Source organism: Mercenaria mercenaria, chromosome 17 (assembly GCF_021730395.1).
Source record: "Mercenaria mercenaria strain notata chromosome 17, MADL_Memer_1, whole genome shotgun sequence".
NCBI lineage: Eukaryota > Metazoa > Mollusca > Bivalvia > Venerida > Veneridae > Mercenaria > Mercenaria mercenaria.
The window spans coordinates 43,974,769-44,000,784 of NC_069377.1; the positions used below are offsets into that span (position 1 = coordinate 43,974,769).

Below are 26,016 nucleotides of genomic sequence, written 5' to 3' on the forward strand. Positions count from 1 at the left end.
AACATGGTACTATTTTATATTGATGTGTAGTTCATGGCCACTTGTTTTTTTTCTTTTGTTATAGATAATAAAGCCATTGAACATTGATGGTGATTTGCTTATTAAAAAGTGATCAACAGAAACGGGTATTTTAAAGCAGATATCTTTCGCCATAATACACGCTATCATTCATAAACACAAAGTGGTACACGCTATCATTCATAAACACAAAGTGTTGCACGCTATCATTCATAAACACAAAGTGTTTAATAACAATGAAATGAAAAAAATGATGAAAAAATGTTTAATGAGGCGGAATTGAACAATGTGGCTTCCATTTATGTCATTCATCTCACAAGCACCAAGCAAGCCACAATCTAGCTATTTAAAAAGCTAACATTGCAATGTTTCTCGGTTAAAACAATGCATTTTAATAATAAAATCGATTGTATTTAAGTATTCTCAATATCGCATCACTTGATGGATTCCCGGATTTCTCCGCATATAGAGTTCTACTTACACGAACTTGTTTGCAATGTTCACCGATTAAATTTTTGCCGCCTTTGTTTCAATGTTGAGCTTTACTGCATTCCTTCATTTTGTTACACACAATATAAGCCCGTTCATACAGTATCTGTGGTACTTTGATAGGGTCTTCAATCTTGGAATCTGACTTTTCCTGTTTCATCAAATATTCCGTAGAAGACTTTATTTGGAAATGTGTTTCGGTTTACATTATTATATGATTTATTTAACTATTAAGAGGTATAATTAGGGATCTGAAGTATAAAATATTTTAAGATGATATACGCATTTAAGATGATATACGCAATTAAGATGATATACGCAATATATATATGCTGAAAATTTACCTTCTACATATTTCATTAACAATTAGTAATATAAATACCAGGATAATTATCCTTTATTCTTTATTTTCTGGCAATAGTTAGCTCAGCAACGTAGTCTGTTTCAATCAAAAAGTCCCATTTTCTCGTGGTATGGCGGACCTGACATTATGAATTACAGTTACGTCCTTTAAGAAACAAACTATTTAAAAACATTGGGCGATCTTTGAAGTGCTTTTAACAGAACTTTTTCAAAGAAAGCAAACTGTAACAATTACACCTAAAAGTGATAACTGACAAAACTGCAGTGTAATCTAATGGTAAATCTCAACCTACAGTTGCTTAAGCCATTGACGGAACCTATTTTAATATAACTGAAACATTTGACTGAGAGGTTGAGAAGCCGAAATTCGATCAGGAGGACTTTTTCCAAAAACGCTTTGAAAAGTAATAAGCCGATATTCGATTAGTCTATGTGCATCTTGGTGTTCGGGGCTAAATTTTTGAGTTGGTTTTATTTAGTTCTTCCTCGGATTCTTCTTACTTCATTTCCTCTGTTTGTAAATATTGTAAGACACCGCTTGAAAAAAAAAACAACAAAGCTTGGTGAAATTCTGTAAAAAGTATATTCATATGTAAAGCAGAGCGACAGTTTGAAAAAGCCATTAAATGTATAAACAAAAAGAGTTTTTTTATATCATAAAGAAAACATGATTGTATATCTGTCTTTCGTCCATGGATTTAAATGAAATTACTATAGATGTACTGTACTGTAGAATGTTTATCCCCTCTTTGTGAGTTCTAAGCACTGGTCCAGAATACCCTTTTCTGAAAGAATAAAGAAAAACAGTTTATACAAGACTGTATGTGAATAATTCAAAGGCAAGCCAATTTTGTTCAAATTTTGTATTCCATTTCATAGATCTTATCAAACAATTATTGTAAAATCGGTCAATTAAAGCAAATTTATGGAAAAATAATGAACACGTAATAAATGGCAGCCACATTATTTCCATGGCAATATAATATAAACTTGAGTATTTTTTTTTTATAAAATTGCCGTTTGAACAAAGATTTTTTTTCAAACCTAAGGAATGTTTGTACATGACATATCAACACAATTAAATCATGGTAAACCCTTGAGTTAAAGGGTTTCAAGCGGGTAAATATTTGTAATGGACGTCAAAAAAATTAAAATGGCTGCTGCTACTGTCTGTAACTTCCGACTGTAAATTACTTGTTAGTAACGACCCGATATTTAAAATTCCCCTACTGTTTATATGTTATAGTATGCAAACGAATAAACAAATGTGCACAAATTTTATTTAAATTGCAACTGAAAGGAAAATAAAAAATAAAACAAGGCTTATATGAGCTGTACTTAATTCGACCGTTGTCGTTATAATCTTAAACGGTATCAACATTTGTTTACCTACCCTTTCCCTCCAAAAGTGAAATTAAAATTGCATAAATCAATTTAATCTGAAGAGATACATTTTCAGATTATTACTTTTAGTTTGTATATAATTCCAATGCAAAAAGCTCAACTTGCGATAATAAAACTATTTTAGAATCAAATGATCGTATGTTGGTTATCTTTTTGCTGCAACAAGAATTTCAGTTTTACGCCATTATTGACGAAATGCCACTTTCAAAATGGACTTAATCAATAAGCTCAATAGCTTTAATAAACGAAATGTTTAAATACCTTTCATGGCTATAAATTGCATAAATTCATCCATAAGGGAATCCGCAACATAATGCGCATGCGCATTTTCTTGGAATGCATTGGCGACTGCAGCACTGTCAAAGTTATAGGGATTGTATGTTTCATGACCGTTTTTCATTTGCTGAAAATCAAATGGTCCTTGGGAGCCAGGAATAACATTTGACATTTCGTCTTTCTCAAGGGGAGGTATGTTATTCTCTAGGGGAGGTAACTCTGTGAAATCATGAAAGTTGTTTAAGTCCAATCCATTATAGTCAAATCTGTCAAAGGTATTGTCCGCACCCGTCTCATGAAATACTGGATCGCTAAAAAGTTCATCTAGATCAAGTGCGTCAAAAGCACTTCTTTTGTTAGTATCTAGAAATATAAAATGCATACAATCGAATTGGTAACAAACATAAAACAAGAGGGTCATGATGACCCTGGATCGCTCACCAGAGTAATATGTTTCAAATGTCAAACTGATGATTTTTAGAAATTTTTTGGAAAATTTTCCGATGTACAATAAACTAACCCCTGGGGCGGGGCAAATTTTACCCCTAGGGTCATGATTTGAACAAAGTTTGTAGAAGTCGACTAGGCAACGTTACAATTCGAATATCTAAGATCTAGGCCTTCAAGTTTATTTTAAGCAAATTTATGAAGATTTCCCTATGTACAATAAAGTAACCCCTGGGGCTGGGTCAATTTGACCCTGAGGGGGTCAAGATTTGAGCAAATTTTGTAGAGGTCCACTAGGCAATGCTACATGTCGAATATCTAAGCTCTAGGCCTAGAAAATATTGAAGATTTTTTCTATGTACAATCAAGTAACCCCATGGGGCGGGGCCAATTTGACCCCGGGGGTCATGATTTGAAGAAATTTTGTAGAGGTCTACTAGGCAATGCTACATGTCAAATATCTAAGACCTAGGCCTTCTGGTTTATTTTTAGATTTTTTTTGAAGATTTTCCTATGTAAAATCAAGTGACCCCTGGGGCGGGGTCAATTTTGACCCTGGGGTCATGATTTGAATAGATATTGTAGAGGTCCACTAGGCAATGCTACATGTGAAATATCTAAGCTCTAGGTCTTCTGGTTTATTTTAAGAAAATTTTTGAAGATTTTCATATGTAAAATCAAACGACCCCTAGGGCGGGGTCAATTTTGACCCCGGGGATCAAGACTTGAACAACTTTAGTAGAGGTCCACTAGGCAATGCTACATGTCAAATATCTAAGCTCTAGGGCTTCTGCTTTCTGAGGAGAAAATTTTTTAAGGTTTTCCTATGTAAAATCAAGTGACCCCTGGGACGGGGTCAATTTTGACCCCGGGGTTCTGATTTGAATAGATTTTGTAGAGGTCCACTAGGCAATGCTACGTGTGAAATATCTAAGATCTAGGCCTTCTGCTTTATTTTGAGAATTTTTTTGAAGATTTTCCTATGTAACATCAAGTGACCCCTGGGGCGGTGTCAATTTTGACCCCGAGGTCATGATTTGAACAACTTTAGTAGAGGTCCATTAGGCAATGCTACAGGTCAAATATCTAAGGTCTAGGGCTTCTGGTTTTCGAGAAGAAGATTTTTTAAGATTTTTCTATGTAAAGTCAAGTGGCCCCTAGGGCGGGGTCAATTTTGATCCCGGGGTCATGATTTGAACAAATTTGGTAGAGGTCCACTAGGCAATGCTTCACACCAAATATCTAAGATCTAGGGCTTCTGCTTTTTGAGAAAAAGATTTTTAAAGTTTTTCCTTTCGGTTGCCATGGCAACCAGAGTTCTGCATGAAATTCAATTCTTTGAACAATTTTTAGAGAAGACCATCCAAGAAACATCCCTGTGAAGTTTCATCAAAATTGGCCTGTTGGTTTAGGAGGAGATGTTGTTTAAAGGAAAGTGTGGACGGACGGACAGACGGACGGACGACGTACGGACGGACGGACAGACGCCGGACGGTGAGCGATCACAACACCTCACCCTGAGCACTTTGTGCTCTGGTGAGCTAATAAAAGTGTCAATGCTACATTAAATATAGTTACGAAAATCTAAAATGCCTCTTTAAAATGTAAAACTTTTGTATCAGTCATACTAATAAAACCGAAGAATTATAGACATAGGTACGTTAAAAGACATCTATGATTGTCTTCTCCAGCGGAAGTTTCAAGAACAGTTCCTTTTGGGATCATTTAGAACGTATTTAAAAGTAATTCTCATAGTAAAATCTATTTTCACATTGCACTATATGCACGCTCACATAAACGACATGTTTGTCCTTGTATGATTATTCATTTAAGAAATGCAGACAACTAGATAAAAAAATATGGGGAATAAATAAATTGGCACTTCCCTATAATTATATTACTGCTTACAAAATTTTAAACGTTATTTTGTAAACATTTTTAGACTATAATTTACCTTTATGTGGTTTCATCCCCTGAAATCGATGGTGAAGAACTGTCAAAAGAAAAAAAAAAGGTAATAATACACTGGATGGACATTGTGATATATTCTATATATATTTTTTTATATAATTTCATAATTTTATTGTCAATTTCACATGTGAATATTATTCAGTTAAGATGAAAATATGGGTATATAAAGTGCAGTCACATTTAAAAGCCGTGTAATTATGTTGAGACTGAATTTCCTCAATTTCCTGCAATATCTTTTGTCTGCTATATTATAATCCGAACGCAGGTCTGTTTTAAATTAAAATTTTCTTTAACAAAACATAAACAGGTCTATCTGCTTTACTGTTAAATACAATGCTGAGAAACTGCATTATTCTCAAATAAAAAATATCATCTGTCTGTAAACAGGTGCTCATGCTGCAATTTTTGGTTGATGCCGAAACGATATTTAAGAAACACTTTTATTAGGAAACAAAAGTAAAGTTTAACAGATGGTTGTTGAGGTCTTGCGATAATTTGGACATGCACTCATTTGAAAACGAAACACTGACGACAAGACCTTTCATAAGAATCATTTGACAATAATGCAGTTTCATATATAGATATAATTAAATTAGTTGCGTAGGTTCTAATATAGGTTTCACAGAGAGTAGATAAAAAAACTAGATTAAAACTAAAAGGCAGACGACAATCCTTTTAATTGCCTTTAAGGATCTTGAACAATTCTTATGGAAAGATTTGTCGTAAATTTTCAGAGATAAGTCATTTTCTACATAATAATTATATTATCCGGAAGAGATTGAAATATCATTTCACTGCCGACTTCACTAGGTAGCGGAACGGAAAGCAGGGCAATATTTTTCTGAAATACTATTCAATCAATGACTCCGCTTGTATCATTATACAAACTATCGTAGACGTTTTGGTTTACAATAAGATGACTTAATTTCAATTATTATGGAGCGGAATTCATATAAGTTTTAAATAGCTTGTTTTCCAATCCATTCGATTAAAAATTTCTTTGTTTGTTTGTACTATTTTGATTGATGTATGTCTTTTTATTATCAAGCTTTGTTAATTTAAATATAGTACTCATGTTTGTATATACAATTTGTGGAAATAAATACAGTTTAAACTAATTATAATGAGTGTACACAAAGAATATGATACAGATATGCAGACGAATTTTTATTTAGATAGAGCTGTCACATTATTACAAATGATAAGCTTAGTTTAGATAATGTAAGTTAATATTTTAAGCTCACCCATATACGGAACAATAGTTAGTAATTATATCAAATATTTATCAACTTTATCTACATTTGTCAGGACCAAGGTTGAAAATAAAAGAAACATTTTGTCAGCTTTGAGCCAAATGATTGGATTTAGTCTAAAATGTTTGCACAAAAGATGTTGTTAAGTTGAAATGTACAGCTATGTGCAAGATCATTGTTTTCATGATTTTAATTTGACACAAATTATGCCCCTTCAAAATTCAAGTTATTCGAATAGAGGCAACTTCTATAACAAACTTCAATGAAACATAATCGACGGTAAATTTCATATCGCTTGAAATTTAAGATACTAATAAGAGGCTATGTAATTGCTCGTAGGAAAGACAATGCGCGAAAATATTTTTAAAAAATCTTTCTAAATATATAATAAAAATTACAAAGTTACAGAAAACAGTGGATGTAAAATATATTGTTGAATATTCGGGTCGGTGTGTTTATAATGAGAGATACAAAGAACAAATATAGAAAACCACAATCAACTGAAAATGGAAGGAAATAAATTGTAGAAATGAATTCTTCTCATTTTGCTAGAGTTAGGATGGTAAAGGGGGAGAAGCAGAAGTAGTAAAGGTGTATTTTAGGATAAAAGCAGAAAATATTTAGTTAGTTGAAATTTATTAAGAAGAAGAGTGAAAACAATAACTATTGGGATGTGAGTGATTGATGATAACAAGTTCAAACACTAGATTTTGTAGTGGAAAGGGGCTTGAAAAAAATGCAGAAGAATCACTAGTTTTTTCTTTATGTTTCTTTTTTTCTAGTAAGTTAAACTGTTTTGTCAAGACTGATTAGTGATTTATTGTACAAAAGCGGATTTTTTTTTCATTTGATAAACCATTTATTGCTGTTTAAAGTGAATTTTACCTTTGATACAGAAGATTGCAGGGCTAGACATCTTTGAAAATACTAAGTTACATGTGTTAAAAGTTCTTTATTTTGCCTTTACTCTTTAATTTACCTATTGTGGAAGAAAGGTAGGTTTTACTTCTGCCCCACGTTTTTTAATGTAGAGAGCAAAAGTTAAAACAGTCTTACAGACTCGATCATAATTATTCAGTGTTGGAGCTAAATTTCTGTTCGATTAAGTCCTTTTACTTGAGACTCCCCAGACAAAATGTTATCGACAATTTTATTTTGTGTTTTATAATTGTTAACCAATACTTTGAGGTTACTTTATCAAAATTATTGGTATAATGAATTATCTGCGATCGTTTTGTACAGTGGTTATCACTTTGAAATTTGTCTCTACTCGAGCTTGAGGAAATATCATAATTTATACAAAATTAATAAAAAAACCGACAAGGTAAAAATTGTTTAAAATTGCAACACAGTGCAAAACACCGTGAACTTAAAGACTGTATCAAGTTAATGCATTTTTGTAAATATTACTATTAGGATCTACTATCTTATAGCAGACATTATGCTCCAACGAAGAGCACATGGTAGTAGGTAAGACATAAATGAAACGGTGATAAAGACATCTGGGCGCTTACAATATCCCTCTCTGTTCCTCAGTTGGACCCTCAATTTGATTATCCGTTTGTAAATACCTATCGTAGATCTTGGCATGTACTGTCAATTGATTAAGGCTATAGCGTAAGATTACGGAGACTATTTTAGGGTTTCTCTGCTCCCAAAGGTGAATTAAAAAGTATCATCTAGGCAAAATTCTAACACTGTATTACGATCTTTAAGTCTCTTTTCCTAAGCTTTTATTTCTATATACATCAAGATATATGTATTAAGCTTTAAAACAGAACAAAGAAATTTTTATAACAGTATCATTTTCATAAACTGTCTTGAAATTTTGTCATAAATCAGGTAAGGAAATCCTCTTAAACGCTACAAGGCGGAAAAGTAGAAAATATACAAATATATCAACTGGTATTTACAAGCAATTCAAGAATGACTTACCATTTTCCAAAATTAACGATCTCTGGAAAAGACAATGATAATAGATTGTCACTAACACACCTGGAAATTTTTTGAGTCATTATGCTGAGAATTCTTAAATGTTGTTCCAGATATCATTAGAGAACATCGCTTCTAAACAGAGAAACTAAATTTTACTAACAAAATTATAAAACCCAGAACAAAAAACTGCGCAGTAATATTGTAGTGTCTTTGTTACAGAACTTTGTAAAATATCACATATACTCCAACTAACAATCCGTTTAAATCTCAAAATATTGCAAGAATGTAAAAGCGATTGGACAATTTGCATCATTCTATTTCAAATAATATAAGATATAGCCAATTAATAGACACTTACTGATACAAACAACATGTTTTAAAATCATTAATTACTCCCCATCAAAGTATATTGCCGTAATTTACAGAACGTTGTTAAGTAACCTTATGATAATATATTTAAACGTTTGAGTAATATATTTTGGCTCTAAGAATATTGATTAAAGAAACGTATCTAAAGATTTACCTTATTTCTTGCTTTCTCCAGTGATGATGGAGGTGATATTGAATACACCATGTACACCAAGGACAGCGAAAACAATAATTGTGTCGTGCAATTCTTCATAACTATGATCATCAGATATGTTTTTACCTTCACTTTGAATTTTCTGATTACTGAAAGACATAAAAGAAAACATGTTAGTCGAGAGACAAAACTAAGATGTTAAATGATTTATTCACACTGGCTCCAATCAAAGATAATTATGGTGGCTGATTTCTGCCAACTTCGCCTTTTCGCTTTGTCGCCCGCCAGTACGAGAAAATAGGGCCAATACGGAATTCAAGCATTTTGACTGGTTCAAAAGAGAGGGAAGAAAAGAACTATTATTTTATTAGTCCGATTTCTTTATTTCTAAAGCATCAACTTCAAATACTTATGCGGCATTATTGTTAATTTAACACATTTTAATGCACAGCAACCGAAAATTGCTATTATAGAACACTCACCAAAAACACACTTTGTGCGGTAAGATGCGCATAATGCCACTTTAACGTGCAGAACTGTCATAAAGTAACTCACTGAGTTCTTGTGTTACCCGCAATATTTGAAAGTTGCATAATACTGCCTTCGGCCTTGGGCTAAGACGACAACCCTTGGGCAAATAACAAGACCAACATGAAATCGCTTGATTACTAACATTATAATATAAAGTGTTTTTCCCGTTTCATTTCTGCCTTTAGGGATATGCCTGGCCGAGTGGTAAAGCAGAGTCACCATTTTTGACTCACCTGCTCCTCACTGCTTTTGTCTCGAAACCATGCATGTTGTGTAGACTGATTAAATGTGAGGAAGCTTTCTAGCTTACGTGAGGAATGTCTCTAGTTCTGTTTTGGTGATCAGATTTTACAGTCAATAGGTTAAATTCAGGGTAAGTCAAACATTTAATACTTCCAATTATTGTACGTTGTTACCGCTTTGTAGGGAAATGTGCGACTATTTTCTCAAGAATATGACCGGGCTTACAGTTTAGTTTCTTGTTCATATTTCCGTGATGACTTGTACAGGAAGTAAAAGAAAAAATGAATCTGTTTACGAGGGCAGACGAGACAAATTGAGTTTAGAATTCTTTAGACTACATTTAATTAATTTTATCAGAAACATGATGGATGAGTGTCAAACATTAATGTTTCTGATAGAACATCACGCGTTTGGGAATAAACAAAACGTTTTTCATTACTGCTAAGGGAAATAAAGGCTGTACGTTGAATGTAGACAAAAGGAGTGTAATTTATTTTTTCATACATTTCTTTTCCGGTTAAAATACTTTAGTAGAAACAGAAACATCTCATTATGGTTAATATTGAAGGATTCAAATAGTACCATAAAGATATTGAAAATATAAGCAGAGCTAGCGGCGCTGCCAACAGAGTTGCAGTACGGCTGCATGATTGAGTGAAAAGGAAAAAAGTCTTCCCTTTAGTAATCAGGGGCCTTTATAACATATTGGTAACTGCGTTGGTTTCTCCTTCAAGACTGAATATTTATTCAGACTTATTTTACTATCTCTAATAAACGCTTTAGTTTGTTTGTTATTGTTTTTACATAAACTGTACAAATCTTGTAAAAGAAATTACTGATGAATTGTTCAGTGTAGGATTTTGTGTGTTACTTACACTCTACTAGCAGTTTTTAATTTCAATAACGATTTTGGGTACTAAATTTGGAAGGCGTGCGGAACTCTTCCCCTATCCCCACTATTGTCCTTCACATCCTGTGAAAATAAAATCGTATTTACTTTGAATTCAAAACTGATTTAGGACATCAGTTTGTCACATATAGATTAATAGTTGATGCTACTAAACAAAAATGGGGTACATTATCACTTGTCGTATTCTGTATTGCTGATAGCCAGTCGCATAACAGTAACCTAATTAGTTGTGCAAATATTAGACCAACTGCCTGGGTAACATGAAGGAGCTCTGTATCCATTAGGTCTTGATTTATTTCATATCAAGTCTGAGAAATATCTTATTTTATAATTTTTTGAATTACCGGTATACCATGAGAAGTAATTATGAATCGAGTTTTGCTGATAGGAAATTGCGGAACACAGTTGTGCTTACAAAATTAAGGAACATTTTCCTTCACCAGTATTCACAAATATATAAATTGAATATAGTATTTTACAGAAAACCTGTTCCATATTTTGTTGCTTTTATATATAGCTACCTACTATATTAGGAGTATTTAGCTATTGTGTGAACATGGATTGATTGCCTATATACAACTCTTTCTGAATTTAGAGAACATAATTGAAAATAATCCGTTTGATTGAATTTGTGCTTCGAGAGATAAACCTATTTCTCAATTAACCGTTTCTTTAATCTTTCGGAATTACTTCCCGCTTTTAATTGAATTGATTTGGGTGGAATATTTTTAATCCGCGCAGTCTGGTCAGGATCCATGCTGTTCGCTTTCAAACCCTATTGCAATTAAAGAAACTATTAGCGAGCAGCATGGATCCTGACAAGACTGCGCGGATGTGCAGGCTGGTCTGGATCCATGCTGGTTGCAAACGCACTATGTTGGTTTTCTTATGGCGCGGCTCATTTATGGAAATCCTCCTGTCAATGTAACATAGGTAAGGTTAAGACATTGACATTTTTACTAAAAAGTCTGACTTGCTAGGGTACCGTGCCTAAAACATTATACAAAAGGTAATATATATATGTGGTTAACTACTTTTTCTGAAGACAAACTTCATTTTTCAACTATACATTACTTTATGTAAATGATAATAAGTTAACTGGACACCTTCACATCTAAATGTATTATGTCTATTTTCCAGTTAGCTTCTGGATATACGGGCACTAGTGATTCTTTACTCTTTTACCTTGAAATTGAGAAACATATTTTTCTAAAATGGGTATTACATTTCAGAGGTGAGATGACATTCGGTTAGATATATGGTAAACAGACTCCGAGTTGTCACTAAAACCGACCACAGGTTATTGGTCATTGTACCAGTTTTCGTCTAGTTCAAATTTACGTTTACATATACTAAAGCACTGTGTCTCTAACGCGAACTTATAATAGAGTAACATCAGTTTCTTTTTGAAACATCTTATATTTAGCTGTTTAAACACACTATAAGAGACGAATAGATACACCTGTTCGCTGCAGTGAATAGGATTTGTTTTGAAGATAATCTAGATTCAGTATCCGCTTGTCATTCAACCGAACTAACTGACTGAATTAGTTTTACGGATAAATTAATCTAAGGTTAACTAACTACCCTATTTGCCTGATTTTAGATTGAGATAACTGCAAATGTTTTGAAGTAAACATAGGAATTATTATAGCAATGGTGTCTTATCTGCTATTACGTCACATCAATAGTAATTGTTGATCCGGTTATATGCAAGACATGTAAATACTTTGTCCATAATTTTGATGATATAATATCTTCAATCTAGTGGACTAAACAGCTGTGATATCTGTGCTTATATTTGATCTTAGCACAGGATGCGCTCCAAAGACCCAAGACTGCTCCGCAAAATCATTTGTTACGGAAATTGTCGACTCTATGGCAAGCGAATATTCCATACCAACGAGGTCATATTTGTAATTTACTGCAATATTACAAAAAAAATATATGACTTTCGTCATATTATGGATCCAGTTTTTTTTATCTATTTATCCAGTTTTGAAGGTATGACTTTCATCAGCTGCAAACGTTTACTATTAATTTAATATCTAGTAATGCTTTAAAGTTTTTATATAGTTTGGGCAATAGAAATATTCTTTATATGAGATTTTGATGACAGTTTGACTTCTAACATTTCAAACAAGTTTATTGCTTTCAAATGTCAAATGTTTTTGTTTTGTATCAGATGTTGAAACAGCACGGACAGTATTTCTAACAATGTAAAATTAGATTCTAAATATATATCTAAAAATAAATGCTAATGCGCAGATGTTAATAAAGTAGTTTACATTTTTTGTTTATGTATTTTCAAATGATTTTAAACATAGAAAATCCTTATCAAATGAATTTAACTTAACTAATTAGCAGAGCTATATTCGCAATTAAATATCGTGTATAACAGTCTTTTATGTAAAGAAAAAAGCTTCTAGTGTTTCAGTTGTACTAAATATTGACATTTACTCAACTATACAGGTATAAGGCAACTACAACAATTAAACTCTAAACATTTTCGCACACATGTCAAGTCTTTGTCATTAATAATATTTTCCGATATGGATCTGGTTGTAATATGGCTTCAAAAAAACTAAATGCATAATACATGTCACTTGCTCAAACTATACAAAGTATGATAGACGTAATTGCAATAAAATATTACAGTACATGAATCTTAAATCATTTTATTACCAAATTTACTACAGACGAATGCCATCTCCGTAGAACTTTGAAGTCTGAAATCAGGCGTAAAAATTTAATAGAATTACATGTTGTGTGCTTTCTGAACAAAATAAGACGTTAACACTCTGAACGTATGTCTAGAAAGATCTGCTTCAACAAAAAGGTACATAACCAAGCAAAACTATTTTAACAACTTTGAAAGAGGACCACCCTAGGAACATCCAGGCCAAGTTTAATCAACTTACATCAAACGGTTTCAGAGGAGACGTTGTTTAATGGAAAGTGTGGACGGACGCCAGACGGTGAGCGATTAGAATAGCTCACCCCGAGCACTTCGTGCTCAGGTGAACTAAAAATAGGATAATGCAGCTGACTTCAGTCGATCAAAGTCCCCTGTTTCATGTTTTTTGATGCATTTCAGGTCGTACAGTACTAGTGTATATTTATCATTTAGTAGAGCGTAAATTACCTTATGCAACATTTCTTCACGTCATATGTTGCTTTTTTATCGATTTTGTGTAAAATAAGTGTGACTCCTCCTTCTTTCGATAAAATCAGTATACAATGAAAACTCTACACGACAGTCTGCACACTGTACATGTGTCGTGAGGTGCTGACAGACTACAAGCTTGCTCGGTTCATTCAGCAATGAAGCTGTTTTAAAAGTAAACATAATTATATAATAGATATCGATATACATATACACATATCCTTAAAATATTTACATTGTAACTCAGTTAAAAACATTTTGCTTTGCACATCGCCCCGTCTGAATTTCTATATAACCAGATCAGATCGCAATTTTTAAAACTCAAACATGATTAGTTAGATCATCTCCTAATAATTAAAAATATCAAATTAATACGTCCTGTAGATCAGATGTTTGATAGTGATTAAAATCATTCAAACTCAAAGTTATGTTTATGCTTGACATTACTGTTAGATTAGCTACATACGTATTTGCTTACTCTAATTCAGGACTTAATGCACTACCAATGCACTTTCTCAAAATAAATCATTAGTATTTAGATTGTAAAACAAAACTATTGATTAACAAAGCCAGTACACATGGATATTTGGCAAACCACATTTATTGTCTTTTTCTAAATTCGGTAATATCAATTTAAACACAAGGCTAAAATGACCCCAAGGCGCTCACCTGACCTTGACTAGAGGTTCATGAAAAGAAATATTAAAAGTATTTCTATAAGTAGCTCTAGTTAAAGGGACCAAATGCCCGCTTTAAAAGAAATCTTTTATGCTACAGAGCAAGTTTGTTTGTCAAAGATCCCTCAAGCGGTTCATGAGAAGTTGTTTAAAGTAAGTAATTTTATGTTTAGCTCTAGTGGTCACAAAATTAAAACAAATCCCCTCATTTGATCAAATATTGGTGAGGACCTTAAACTGATACCACAGACCAATTTAGATGGAAATATGTCATGTGGTTCATTGGGAAAAGTCGGTAAAAGTCCCTTTTCAACACTAATCACTAACGGTCCTGTATAGAGATCATGTGTTCATTTTCTAACAAAAAACACCACAACATTTATTTGAGCCTAAGTAAATGATCCTGGGTAAAATATTTGATTAAAACATGGGAAAACTCAGATACAATTTTACTATAGGCTTAGGTGACGAGGTGCTTTTCCTCTCTCGCAAACTGTACACATCATGGAAAAACATTAACATACACGAAATACAATAATATGCTACGGTTTAACTTATTTGAATTTACCCTGGTAACAAGGTAACGTACCTCCTTAACATTTTATTATTTTAGAGAGAATGTTGTAATGTCTGAGATAGTCTTACATGTTCATCGGTATCGTTTCTGTATAAATGCTATTTAACATCCTAATATGCTTTTCTCTGTCGAAACACTCTTTCGCTAGAATGACGTCACGTTAACATGCGGTGACGTCTATGTTTTTGTTGCGACCAAGAAAGAACGCTATTATATTTTATCTACTGTTTTAGATTAAGGGCATGTTAGAATCGAAATAATTTATAGCAAAACCTTGTTTTAACACTATTTATACACTCTGGCGGTAATACGTCGTACAAATAATTTCACTCGGACTGCGCCCTCGTGAATTTATTACGCACGACGTATAACCGCCCATCGTGCATAAATAAGTGTTAAAACACTCTTTTGCTATGAATAATTTCTTAAGTAATGCATTACAAACATTAAAAAGTTACCTGATGACCTATTTTTTGCAGTGATTTATTCTAAATTACAAAACAAATTAATAACTTTCATTCTTTTAAGGCTGGAACTAAGTGTGATTGTTTCAAAACATATATTACTAAGAATATGACGGTCAGTTTATAATTGCTAGTGTTATATAGTTAGGTTGGCAGGTTATTATAGAGTTTATATTGGCTACAAGTTGTTGAATAACACTAATATAAATGTTCTTATGGACAGAATTTCAAACAAATAGATGAAACTTATAACAACACTATCATTTATTAAGACACATTCATTATTTTTGTCATCATAACATCGCTGCATATGACAAGATGATAAAAAGAACAAAAAATGTGATCGGAACAATAAATCTTAGACTATTGATATAAATAGCATATATCAATGTGCGCGGATCGTATAAACTTCAATATTACTACAATGTAATTAGACAGAAATATTAATCTGAAAGTGATACTGTAATCAAAGCAAATCAAATTACTGCGAATTAAAGCGGCTAAGAGACAATGCATTTTTAGTTAAGTTATTACGCTCTCTTTTAGAAAATAGATCGTTTATAACAAATTGGAAAAGCAGATCTATTTTCTTTTTAAAGACCATTATAAAATCGTCTACGAATTATCGTACAGCTTTGTCAACGTAGACGGCCAAGAGGAAATTGCTACTAGAGGTTTTCTGAAAAAAAGTATGACACTAGCCGCACAACATTGTTAGAACTGACAAGAATCATGTGCAAAATAATCATTTGAAATGTCTGTTTCACAGCTTTAACATGATATCAAAGTAAATGCAAGTATATGTATCTACATGTTGGTCAAATTTTCAGCGGGACAATGTGGCTTTTGATTCGATATTATTATGGCTATGAATATAAGGAAAAGGCATTAAATACAAAAGTTTCATCGCGTTAGTCAGAATATCATTGACGTGAAAAAGGCATCGACTGAAAAGACAGTTTCTATCAGTTACACAAATATATTTTATTTGTGAAATAAAACAATTTTAAATGCAATAGCAAGAGATATTCTGCTAAAAGTGCAGATGGTTTTGCCGAGTATATTTAATCCAGAAATCTCTCTTCAACTATTCTAAAAGCATTATCCCTGTGCACTGTATTTGTTCAGTGACACAGCCAGTCATCTATTATCTCATCGTTATATAGTCTTCGTCAAAACAAAGATTCCGACTGTAAATTTAGTCCAATAAAACCATAGGATTCACTTTTTTATAAAATCCCTTAATTATCTATATAGGATACATCCTTTGATCAATTTCAACGGAAATTAAAAGATAACAAAAGTTGATATTTCGCGAGGACCACGTGTTTTCTATCGTGTTTGTTTTTACTTTCACAGCATCCAGTGTAAGCCAATACTGTTAAATTAATGTTAACTACCCTGCACTGAACACAATCGGGGTGAGAGCGGGAATCATAGCCCGGATCGCTAGCGTTGAGGTCCAGCCTGTTAATCACTTTATCCTGGGCTCAGCCGCCAGGAACACGCATAGCTGTACTGTCTAAATTTGAAAAGATGTTACAATTAGAATACGTTCTAATTTGTATGGCAAGTCGCTTCCTATTATCACATTAAGTTATAGCAATTATTTACCTTTACAAAATGTTTCGGTTGCTAGTTATTTCCGGATATTATTCAATTTAAATTCTTGACAAATATAAATAGTTCTCGCATAACAATATAACAAACGGTATTCCAATTTTTGAGAAATCATTCCATTAAACACATGTGCAATGTTCTATAACCGTACAACGCGATTATTGACTGTCCAAGTAGTTAATAATCAGTCAAATATACTAAAATAATGCAAAACAATATTCTTACAAGACATTTGATGGACACTTCCTTGTTCTACAGGCATAAATTAACGAACTATTCAACTAGAAATTTAATTTTCAAAACATAATATTAAAGGCAATGTGTTCACATAAAGCAATGTCCAAAGGTAAACACAGTTTCCAGCATCTTCCGCTCTTACAGACAATACATTGATTGAAAATGAGAATGTCCGTTTAATGTATATCAACTAGGAGAAGGAAGTTTTCTAATCCAATTACTTCAACAAAAGCTTTATCTTGTTAGAGCAATGAAGCTTATCATACTGAAAGCTATATAAGGATATATAAACTAAAAAGGGCATTGGTCTGCTCCTCAATAAAGGTACTTATATCACAAAGAGCATGATTTTATCAGACAAGCGACAGGAAATATAAAGCATATATAAAAGAAATGTAATTCGACTAATTTTCAAGGAAAATTCTATTGGTTGGCTGCTTTAATTGTTAGGTGAAGATGGTATTTCATGGATCAAGAAGTATAAACAAATTGAGGGAAAGAAAATATTAAAGAATAACAAGAAATAGCTTTTGTAATTTCGACAAAATTCCTGCAATATGAATCATTGCACAAACCACGTGCAAACGAGTGTACGTTCGTTAAGTAAGGTATTTTATGCTAATGTGTATGTTCTATATTCGTTTTCATCTATCAGTTACGTATGATATACTTATTACCGTCTCACTTGAAAAAAAAATGTATTGAAAATAAATCAAAGCAGGGAAGATGTGTATCATTATTCTATCAAAAATCAGGATATGTCCAATATCTGTGTAGCTTCATTTCTTATATATCTGTTGAGCATATCAGCCCTTCTTTGTTATGTGGATAAAATATCTTCATCGAAATGTATAGAACATTTACTGCGTTTAGAATAAAAATATGTCGACCCATTTTTTATGCACCTGGTTGCTTAACTCATTAATATCCAACTATCATGTCCATAATCAATGCAATTTCAGTCAAAGGTATGCACGCATTCACTATACACAAAATATGTTAAGATATTAACCTTTCGTCAGCTGTAAAATAGTTTTTAATAAAACAAAATGGTATGTTCTTAATAATTTCTAAAAAAACAATTCCAGGAAAGAAAACGGAAAAGAATGTTGCAGCTCTGAGTTTTCTTAAAGCGTACTTGATTTGTATTGAAGACGCAAGTTTCAATGAAATGTAACAACAATCACTGTAATGACCTATTACCATTTTTATATAGAGATTCATCTCATATTCATAAAAAAGACGTAATAGTGAGCCAGACTCCCTAAAGATGCTTTTTGCTCAGATCCGTAAAATGGATTAAGAGAATGTAAGTGGTTCACAGTGCGGGCAATTTTAACCACTCATAAATGTTATTCAATTAATAATTTCCATTTTCTTTTACAAAAAAAAAAAAAAAAAACATACTGTGGTTAAAGGGAAAGCGGTTAAAATCGCTGACTTCGAATTACTTGCTCCTTGCCATTGTTGTAATGGAAACCATCTATCTTGCTCCAAAGGTCGGTGGTAATACCAAGGCGCCGATCATTGCCTGCATAATGCCATGATGAGCATCTGATGTTTTCTTTACCATAAAAAGCTGAATAATCGATTATGACGTGACGTTATACCCAGCAAAATGTTCTAATACTATCAATGCAGTTTCTTGTTTAACAGTCAGTAAGTTAAGCCATTAGTATCTTCAGAGACAAAGTCATTGCTTAACTATTCGAACGAACATACGATCAAGAGAGGTATTTGACTTGTAATAAAATAATTCATATCGTGGCATCTGATAATCTATGTTTATTTTCTTAAATCCTTTTAACCGCCGTACTTGCCATTGATTAAACTGTGACTTTCCTTACATTAAAACAAAATAAAAATGATATAAAAAACTTGACTTAAATGACCTTTTCACTTAACAAACATAATATGTCTTTTCTTTTTATCATCAGCTAATCAAACAGCAATTCTACGTTTTGATACGAAATGATAAAAAACGTTACATGTAATGAAACCATAAAAATGATTACAATTGTTTGTCGATATCCCTTTTCATTGCGATTTTCATTATTTCGCTTGTATTTAACACCATTAACGGCGTGTGCGTGAGATTCTATACTCGAACGAGGTTAAGAATAATTAACTAATTACTTCTTCTATCTGCAAAGATCTTAATCAGATTCGGATTCATATATCTAAACTATTAGAAAATTCTTACGTAGCTCATAATTTCTTGTCAAATTCATCGAATGAACACGAACATGTAATCTGTCTCTTTGTCGATTTTAAACAGAAGCTATGTTTTACGTGATCCCTGTGAGATTTTCCAAACACGATTAAAATGTCTATCAAATAGTTTATGACAGATGTGGGATAACGTGAACGACTTCGAATTTAATATATTATGGTTTTTGAAGGGCTATGATTATACCATCTGGTACAATAAAGCCCAGAATAAGTTAATTTGATATTTTGCAGAACAGTTACTTATACATACACCAGCTTTTATTTTGTTGAATTTTTGTCCTTGAATTTCTTAGGCATTGACTACAAATTTTATAATTTGTATTTGTTTTTATACTTTCCGTGTGAAATAAACAGGTTCTCACCAAATGAAATTAATGCAAACCTGTAACCATGAAGAATAAATCGTGCTTTTTGAGACCGAGATAGTGACATTATGTAATGTGAGCCGATACACTGGTTAGCACAATAGTAATTGAATAAACTGTAAAAACGAATTCTTTTGTAATTAAATGTATATGGATGCGTATCAATAATTGTTTTACTTATATATTTAATTCTTGTAACTCTATGGATTAAGATGACAACCCAAAAATAAATTGCCCAGATTACATCAATTTTGTATCTTTAATCCTCAAAATGATATACAGAGAGCACAGCCATAATTTTTCATGATTTATGGCGAGTATCTTTGAAAGAACATTATGATAGGAGTGTTTGGTTTTGACCCTGAAAAATAAATGTAAATTTTTATGCATTTCTGTTAGATTTTGATGATAAGGCACAATGACCTGTATGGTATCCTTTATGATGTTGTCTATGTTAATTAAATAGATACAGGCTGTTTTTGAATTATCACTTCTTTATTGAGCAACAACTCCGATATCTAAATCTAGAACACATTAACAGCAAGTAAAACAAATAACTGCTAAACACTATCCTTCAACGCATTAGTAGGTGGTCATTCATTAACGTGTCTTGTTTATTGATAAGAAGAGATGCATTTGCCGGCCGAATCGCAGATAATACTTCGTCATAATGAAGTATATCCTAATATTTTTCCCTTTTTCGTTTTTTTTTAGCCCGTCCGCTTAGCTCAGTAGTGAGAGCGCAGATCTATGGACAGATCGCGGGGTCGTCAGTTCGATCCCAGGGAAGTGTATGTTCTCCGTAATAATTTTATAAAAGACATTGTACCTGAAATCATTCGTCATCCACCTCTGATTCATGTGGGGAAGTTGGCAGTTACTTGCGGAGAACAGGTTTATAATTGTACAGAATCCAGGAACATTGATTAGGTTAACTGCCGGCCGTACTGTTGGAAAATGGCATTAAAACCAAAAACAAAACTTTCCAGTTTGATATACTTATTGTGCATTATCCAAACTTTCATTACTTTAGCTGATAGTTAATTATTTTTTTAATATGTCTGTATTATTGCTAAACACGCATAATTAGTTTCAAACAGAAATTTGTGTAATTCAAGCGTTATAGTGTCCACAGGATGTCATCAAAATACTGAAGTATATGCTACCTTCATGATTACTTTGTAATCTTGTTTCAGCAGCCACTTAAGAAAGACATCTTGAACTATTAAAAATACCTATAAATGTCCAATCGAATTTTTGAAGTACAAATTATACTGATAAATAAACCAAAATATTTTCAAAAGACAATTAATAAACGTCAATAGTACACTATAAAATATGAAGTATTTGAGAGGGAATAACTTGCATTATGTTCACGTTCTCTACCCTTTCGTGCTTATAAATCATCACCTAAATTTTCCTAAAACAGCTGTGATTAGGGGAAACTGTGTGTATGTTCTGCATTTGCCGTGCCTGTTCTGTTCGACCCAGGCTAAATACATGCAAGCTGAATACAAGAATTCAGGTCAAGTAACTTTATAATAATCATATTTGTATTACAAAAGTTTTGTACGTGTTACGTAATAGAAAGAGCATTGAAACTCGAGGGAAAACGATTTGTACGAGGGGACGTAGCCCCCGAGTATAAATCGTTTACCTGAGAGTTTTAATGTTCTTTCTGTTTTGATTCATAGCCATCCATATATGGTAGTTCAGTAGGCGTTCCACATTGCAGTATACAGCAGTTCAGTGAGTACTTAAAATCCTTGCTTTATAAATGTGTAAAGCCCAAGTAAAATAAACCAATGTGAGAGCAGAAAGTCAATAAAATACACTTCGCTGTATACTGTTCCAGACACGCTGGCATACTTTCCTATCCAACAGTGCGGTAACTAGCGTGCGGGTATTAAATACCTGCACACTTTTAGTTACCGCACCCTGCAATCAGTGTATACGATTTACCTGCACCAAATTTGTTAAGAAAAAACACCGAGCTATGATACAATTAGTGTTTAGAAAACCACTGGTTATAATCATATAATCATAATTTAAAGTGACATGCCCAGCATTCATATTAGGTATTTTCATTTTGCATCAATGATTGGGAAAAGCTTTGAAGAGGTAAAAATCAATTGAATAATGTGTTCGTGATTTCGTGATGAAAACAATGGACATGAATTTATGAAATAAACCAAACAGAATAATTAATCTAAAAACTTTTATATAAGAGCGGAGAGACTTGTAAATGCACCAAGAACATAGTGTCATGCAAATACATATTTAGCTGCAAAGAAATATATAGCCAAGAAATTATAACATAAACTACACTGTTATAGATAACATGATAATAAGAGTACAAATATTATATTGTTTATATTGTTTATTAGCTCATTTAGAAAACACTGCAACGAATACATTGAAAAACTTCAAACTGACCATTAGATATAAAATTATTTCGTTCATGACACAACATTTCTTACATTTGAATGTACCGAAAAGAGAACTTTACAAAGCATTAAGTTAAACCTTACGTAGATTTAGGTGATTTCATCATTGTATATTTCAAATCCCGGTATATATTCAATACCTTGTTTTTCATCTTCCAAACATTTACATCAGGCATCATACATCAAAATAAATAAGGTATCCTAAGCTTGTCTTTTCAATGTTTATTGTTATATCTTACGTGCCAGAAAATTATGGTTTATGTGAGCTTTACTTGGCTTAACGTTACACCAACACCAAATATAGGTCATATGGCGATGGGTTGAGGAAGACCCTAGGTGTCCCTTCAGTCATTATTTCAACACAAGCCGTACCTGGGTCGAACCACCGATTTTCATTTAGCCATCTGGACAAAGGTTGTGAGCCCACAGCGATGAGGAACACATTTGTAAGTGATTCCAAGTCATCGGCCTTTACCACTAGACAGAGCCCCTTTATGCCGGTTATATAATGATGACTGATGTATCGGCCTTAACCACTAGGAAGAGCCCCTTTATGCTCGTTATAATGATGACTGACGTATCGCCAGGACATCCTGCAGTACCCGAAATGATATTAAAAATATTATTCCGTTACTGTCAAGTGTCACAGATATATTAATATCTTTGTCGTGTTGAGCGACCTGTGTAGTTTCCACTGATTCTATTTAATGAATAAAATTGAAAACTTAAGGAGTAATAACAAACTTTGGTAGACTCTTCTAACAGAACTTCAAGGGAGACTTATTATGCAAAATTCTCTGAACAAATCCTATAGACTTTTAAAGAAGTGTCTGAGTGAATTCAAAACATTTATAACAAAAGTTTTACGTACAAAAGGTGTTAAGAATGAACACAGAAAAAATGGAATGTGGAAGCTCCACAGGTCGCTCAAAACGACAAAAACATAAATGTTGCAGGCTCGGTTTGATTGAGCCTGTTCATGGACGGTAGTGGAAATGCATGCCACCGTCCACGCCTGTTTTTAAAGAAACCTGGTCTTGAACCCAATAACAATATGCTCTTGTCCCGTCTGAGGCGACTTCAACTCATTTCAAATGTTTTGGAAATGGTAGTTGATATCCATACGAGCATCATCGAAGTAAAAAACTTCTTGCGATACTGAGGACTGCATATAAAAAGTTTCATTCAACAGAGATAGCTGTAATGAAAGTCAAGATTGACTAACGAAATTCCAGAATGACATCATTCAGACTGTAGACCAAACTATAAGTATGTCACTTGAAGCATCAGCGGCTTTTTTATACACACACTGTTAGACTGACTTGAACACCATGTCGAAGTCACAGACAAAGCAGGGATGGTCGGAAGTAATGTATTTATGCACATACTATCAAATGCTTGGAACTTAGAAGGAGTAATCGACGCTTATGCTTATGAAGAATAGTGTAACTAGGGATCAATACTGGGTCTACATTGTTATATAATGTACACTTAACACGTTGGCGAAATATACAGATGCTATGGAATTCTTCATCTTTGCCACATCGACCTATCAGTTCAGTTGTACTTTTCCGTACAGCTGATAAATTCCGTGATTACGAGCATTAAAGAATGTATCGTTGATGGATCGTATTTGTTTAAACTCAACGCTGAGCATAAATCAAGGCAAATTGCTAGTATATCGAGGATGTGATATAAAATCAACAAAGCATGCAAGGAATCTCGGGCAGTATTAGACTTAAATTTGAAAATGTAACAATAGTTCAACTCTTTGTGCAGGTCTGTATATCCACAGCCAAACATAACAGGTCTGATCAGACAGTACCTTACCAGTGATGCAACCAACTGTATAATGAACAGTCTGGTTACCTTGCAATTAGACTACTGTTATTCGTTCTTTAATGGTATTTGTAGTACCATATAGGATAAACTACAATATATATGCATCACGGCAGCTCTCATTATACATTTGTACCTAGGAAATCCGGTCATAGCAGAATTACAACTATACTGAAGGCGCCCCGTGAGATATATAGTACAGTACAAAAAGTGCAAAACATTTAATGATAGAAGTTTCTGTACAGTTGGTACAAAATTGAACCACAGACACTTGGGGTCAGGACCCCCACCCAACCCACTCTAAACCGTCCCTGGTTAAGTTTAGCGAATATTTTTTAACATTTTAACATGTATTGGGCATAGGTGACGATCGTAAAACGTATTTTATAACAATTTCAGCGTGTTTTAAAATGCATTTTTTTACCATCAATGCTCTTAAAATAAGAAGACTTGTAACAGTGAACACTTGCTTGCCGCTTGAACCCCCGCTTCGTACTGTGCGTATCATAATTAATACGCTTACGACTATATTATACTGAATCATCACTTCCTATGATAAAAATCCAAGTTTTGTACCCTCGTACGATATGCGCAGTGCAAAGCAGGGATCAATTCGCAGGGAGGTGTGCCATACAAGAAAGATTGATCGATTTATGATAATTATTGATCTCTCGTCGGAACCTGAACGTCAGTTGTCGAGACAGGTGTCATTTGACAGAATGGTTACAGAATCGTCGTTTGATACCAGGTATTTAAATGTAGGTGTTAATTTGAAAGCTAAATCGACTATCGTTTTCTAGTGTCAATTTTACATCTTATTTTAAGAGCATTTATGGTAAAAAATGGATATTTGAAATTGTAATAAAATGCGTTTTAAGATCGTCACCTATGCTCAATACATGTTAAAATGCTAAAACATAATTCATTAAACTTAACCATGGGCAGAGGAGAGTGGGTGGGTGTTTCCTGACCCCAAGTGTCTGTGAAATGAACTGCCGTTAGCATTACACAAAAGTTAATCACTTGATGCATTCAAAAAAATCTTAAGACACTGTATTTTAGAGACTTCGTGGCATTGTTTTAATTTTTTGATAATTGTTTTATATGCGATAACAGCGAGTGTTAGTTTTTAAATTTTTGTGACTTTTTACATTACATCATTTAAATTGAAGTTTGTTAAATTAAATGTACAACGCCATTGAATATGTCATCGTATAGTAATAGGCGTTTAATCAAATTAATTCGTTTCAGTCTCAGTACAACATTGTTACCCGCACCTGAAAGATTCTATTCTAACCAGCCTACTCCAGCAACATGACTGAAGCCTATATGCACAATAGGACACTAAGATCAAAAGATTTACCGTCACTAAATCTACTTGCCGACAGTTTAGTTGTAATTTTTCAACCTGTTCATTTCCGCCAAGTTTGGCATAGAATGTACATATCTTTTGTTTTGTTGGGTTTACCGCCGAACCGACACAATTATAGGTCATATGGTGACCTTCCAGCAGCTGGATGGCTTCCTCACATGAACAATTCAACGCCCCGAGTGAGGCTCGAACCTACACCAGTGAGAGGCTAGTGGTTCAAAGTCAGCGACCTTAACCATTCGGCCACGAAGAATGTAAATTATGACATTGAAAATATGATAAAGTTGGTGAAAGTAAATGTTGGATATTTGTAAATATCTACGAAGCTTGTAAGTATTCTGCATTATTTCAAAAGCGTTGCAACGGTTTACTATCTTCTGCACAATATCTACGGTTATTTATGAAAATATCTTGCAAAAATCAATAAGTTTGAACCACTAGTTACCTTAGATTACACACTCTTTATGGATTTTTGCGAGAAATTATTTTTCGCCTAAAGTGTGTTGGTTAGTCTCTTTAAAAATTACAAATCAATAAATAGCCATGTTGTTGGAGCTGGGTTACTTAAAAAAATTGGTGATGTGCAAGTGATTTGTTAAGTTTGGCATGTGAATAAGAAACATGTTAGTTTTTCATATTATTATCGCAGTATTTGAT

General features: G+C 33.2%; 1 protein-coding gene across 2 annotated transcripts in view; it reads right to left on the reverse strand.

Annotated features, from left to right (window-relative positions):
* Positions 1–1,440: 1,440 nt before the first annotated feature.
* LOC123536855 (uncharacterized) overlaps positions 1,441–26,016 on the reverse strand; it is a 65,515-nt gene continuing 40,939 nt past the window's right edge. The window contains exons 2-7 of one of the 2 annotated variants that reach the window (XM_045320333.2): positions 10,329–10,426; positions 8,680–8,828; positions 8,157–8,178; positions 4,952–4,990; positions 2,536–2,913; positions 1,441–1,655 (exon numbers count right to left, since the gene is read on the reverse strand). In XM_045320333.2, coding sequence (XP_045176268.1) covers positions 1,609–1,655; positions 2,536–2,913; positions 4,952–4,990; positions 8,157–8,178; positions 8,680–8,790 — 597 coding nt within the window. In that variant the 5' untranslated portion in view covers positions 8,791–8,828; positions 10,329–10,426 and the 3' untranslated portion in view covers positions 1,441–1,608. The remainder of the gene's footprint in view (positions 1,656–2,535; positions 2,914–4,951; positions 4,991–8,156; positions 8,179–8,679; positions 8,829–10,328; positions 10,427–26,016) is intronic. The other variant, XM_045320332.2, reaches the window with a different exon arrangement.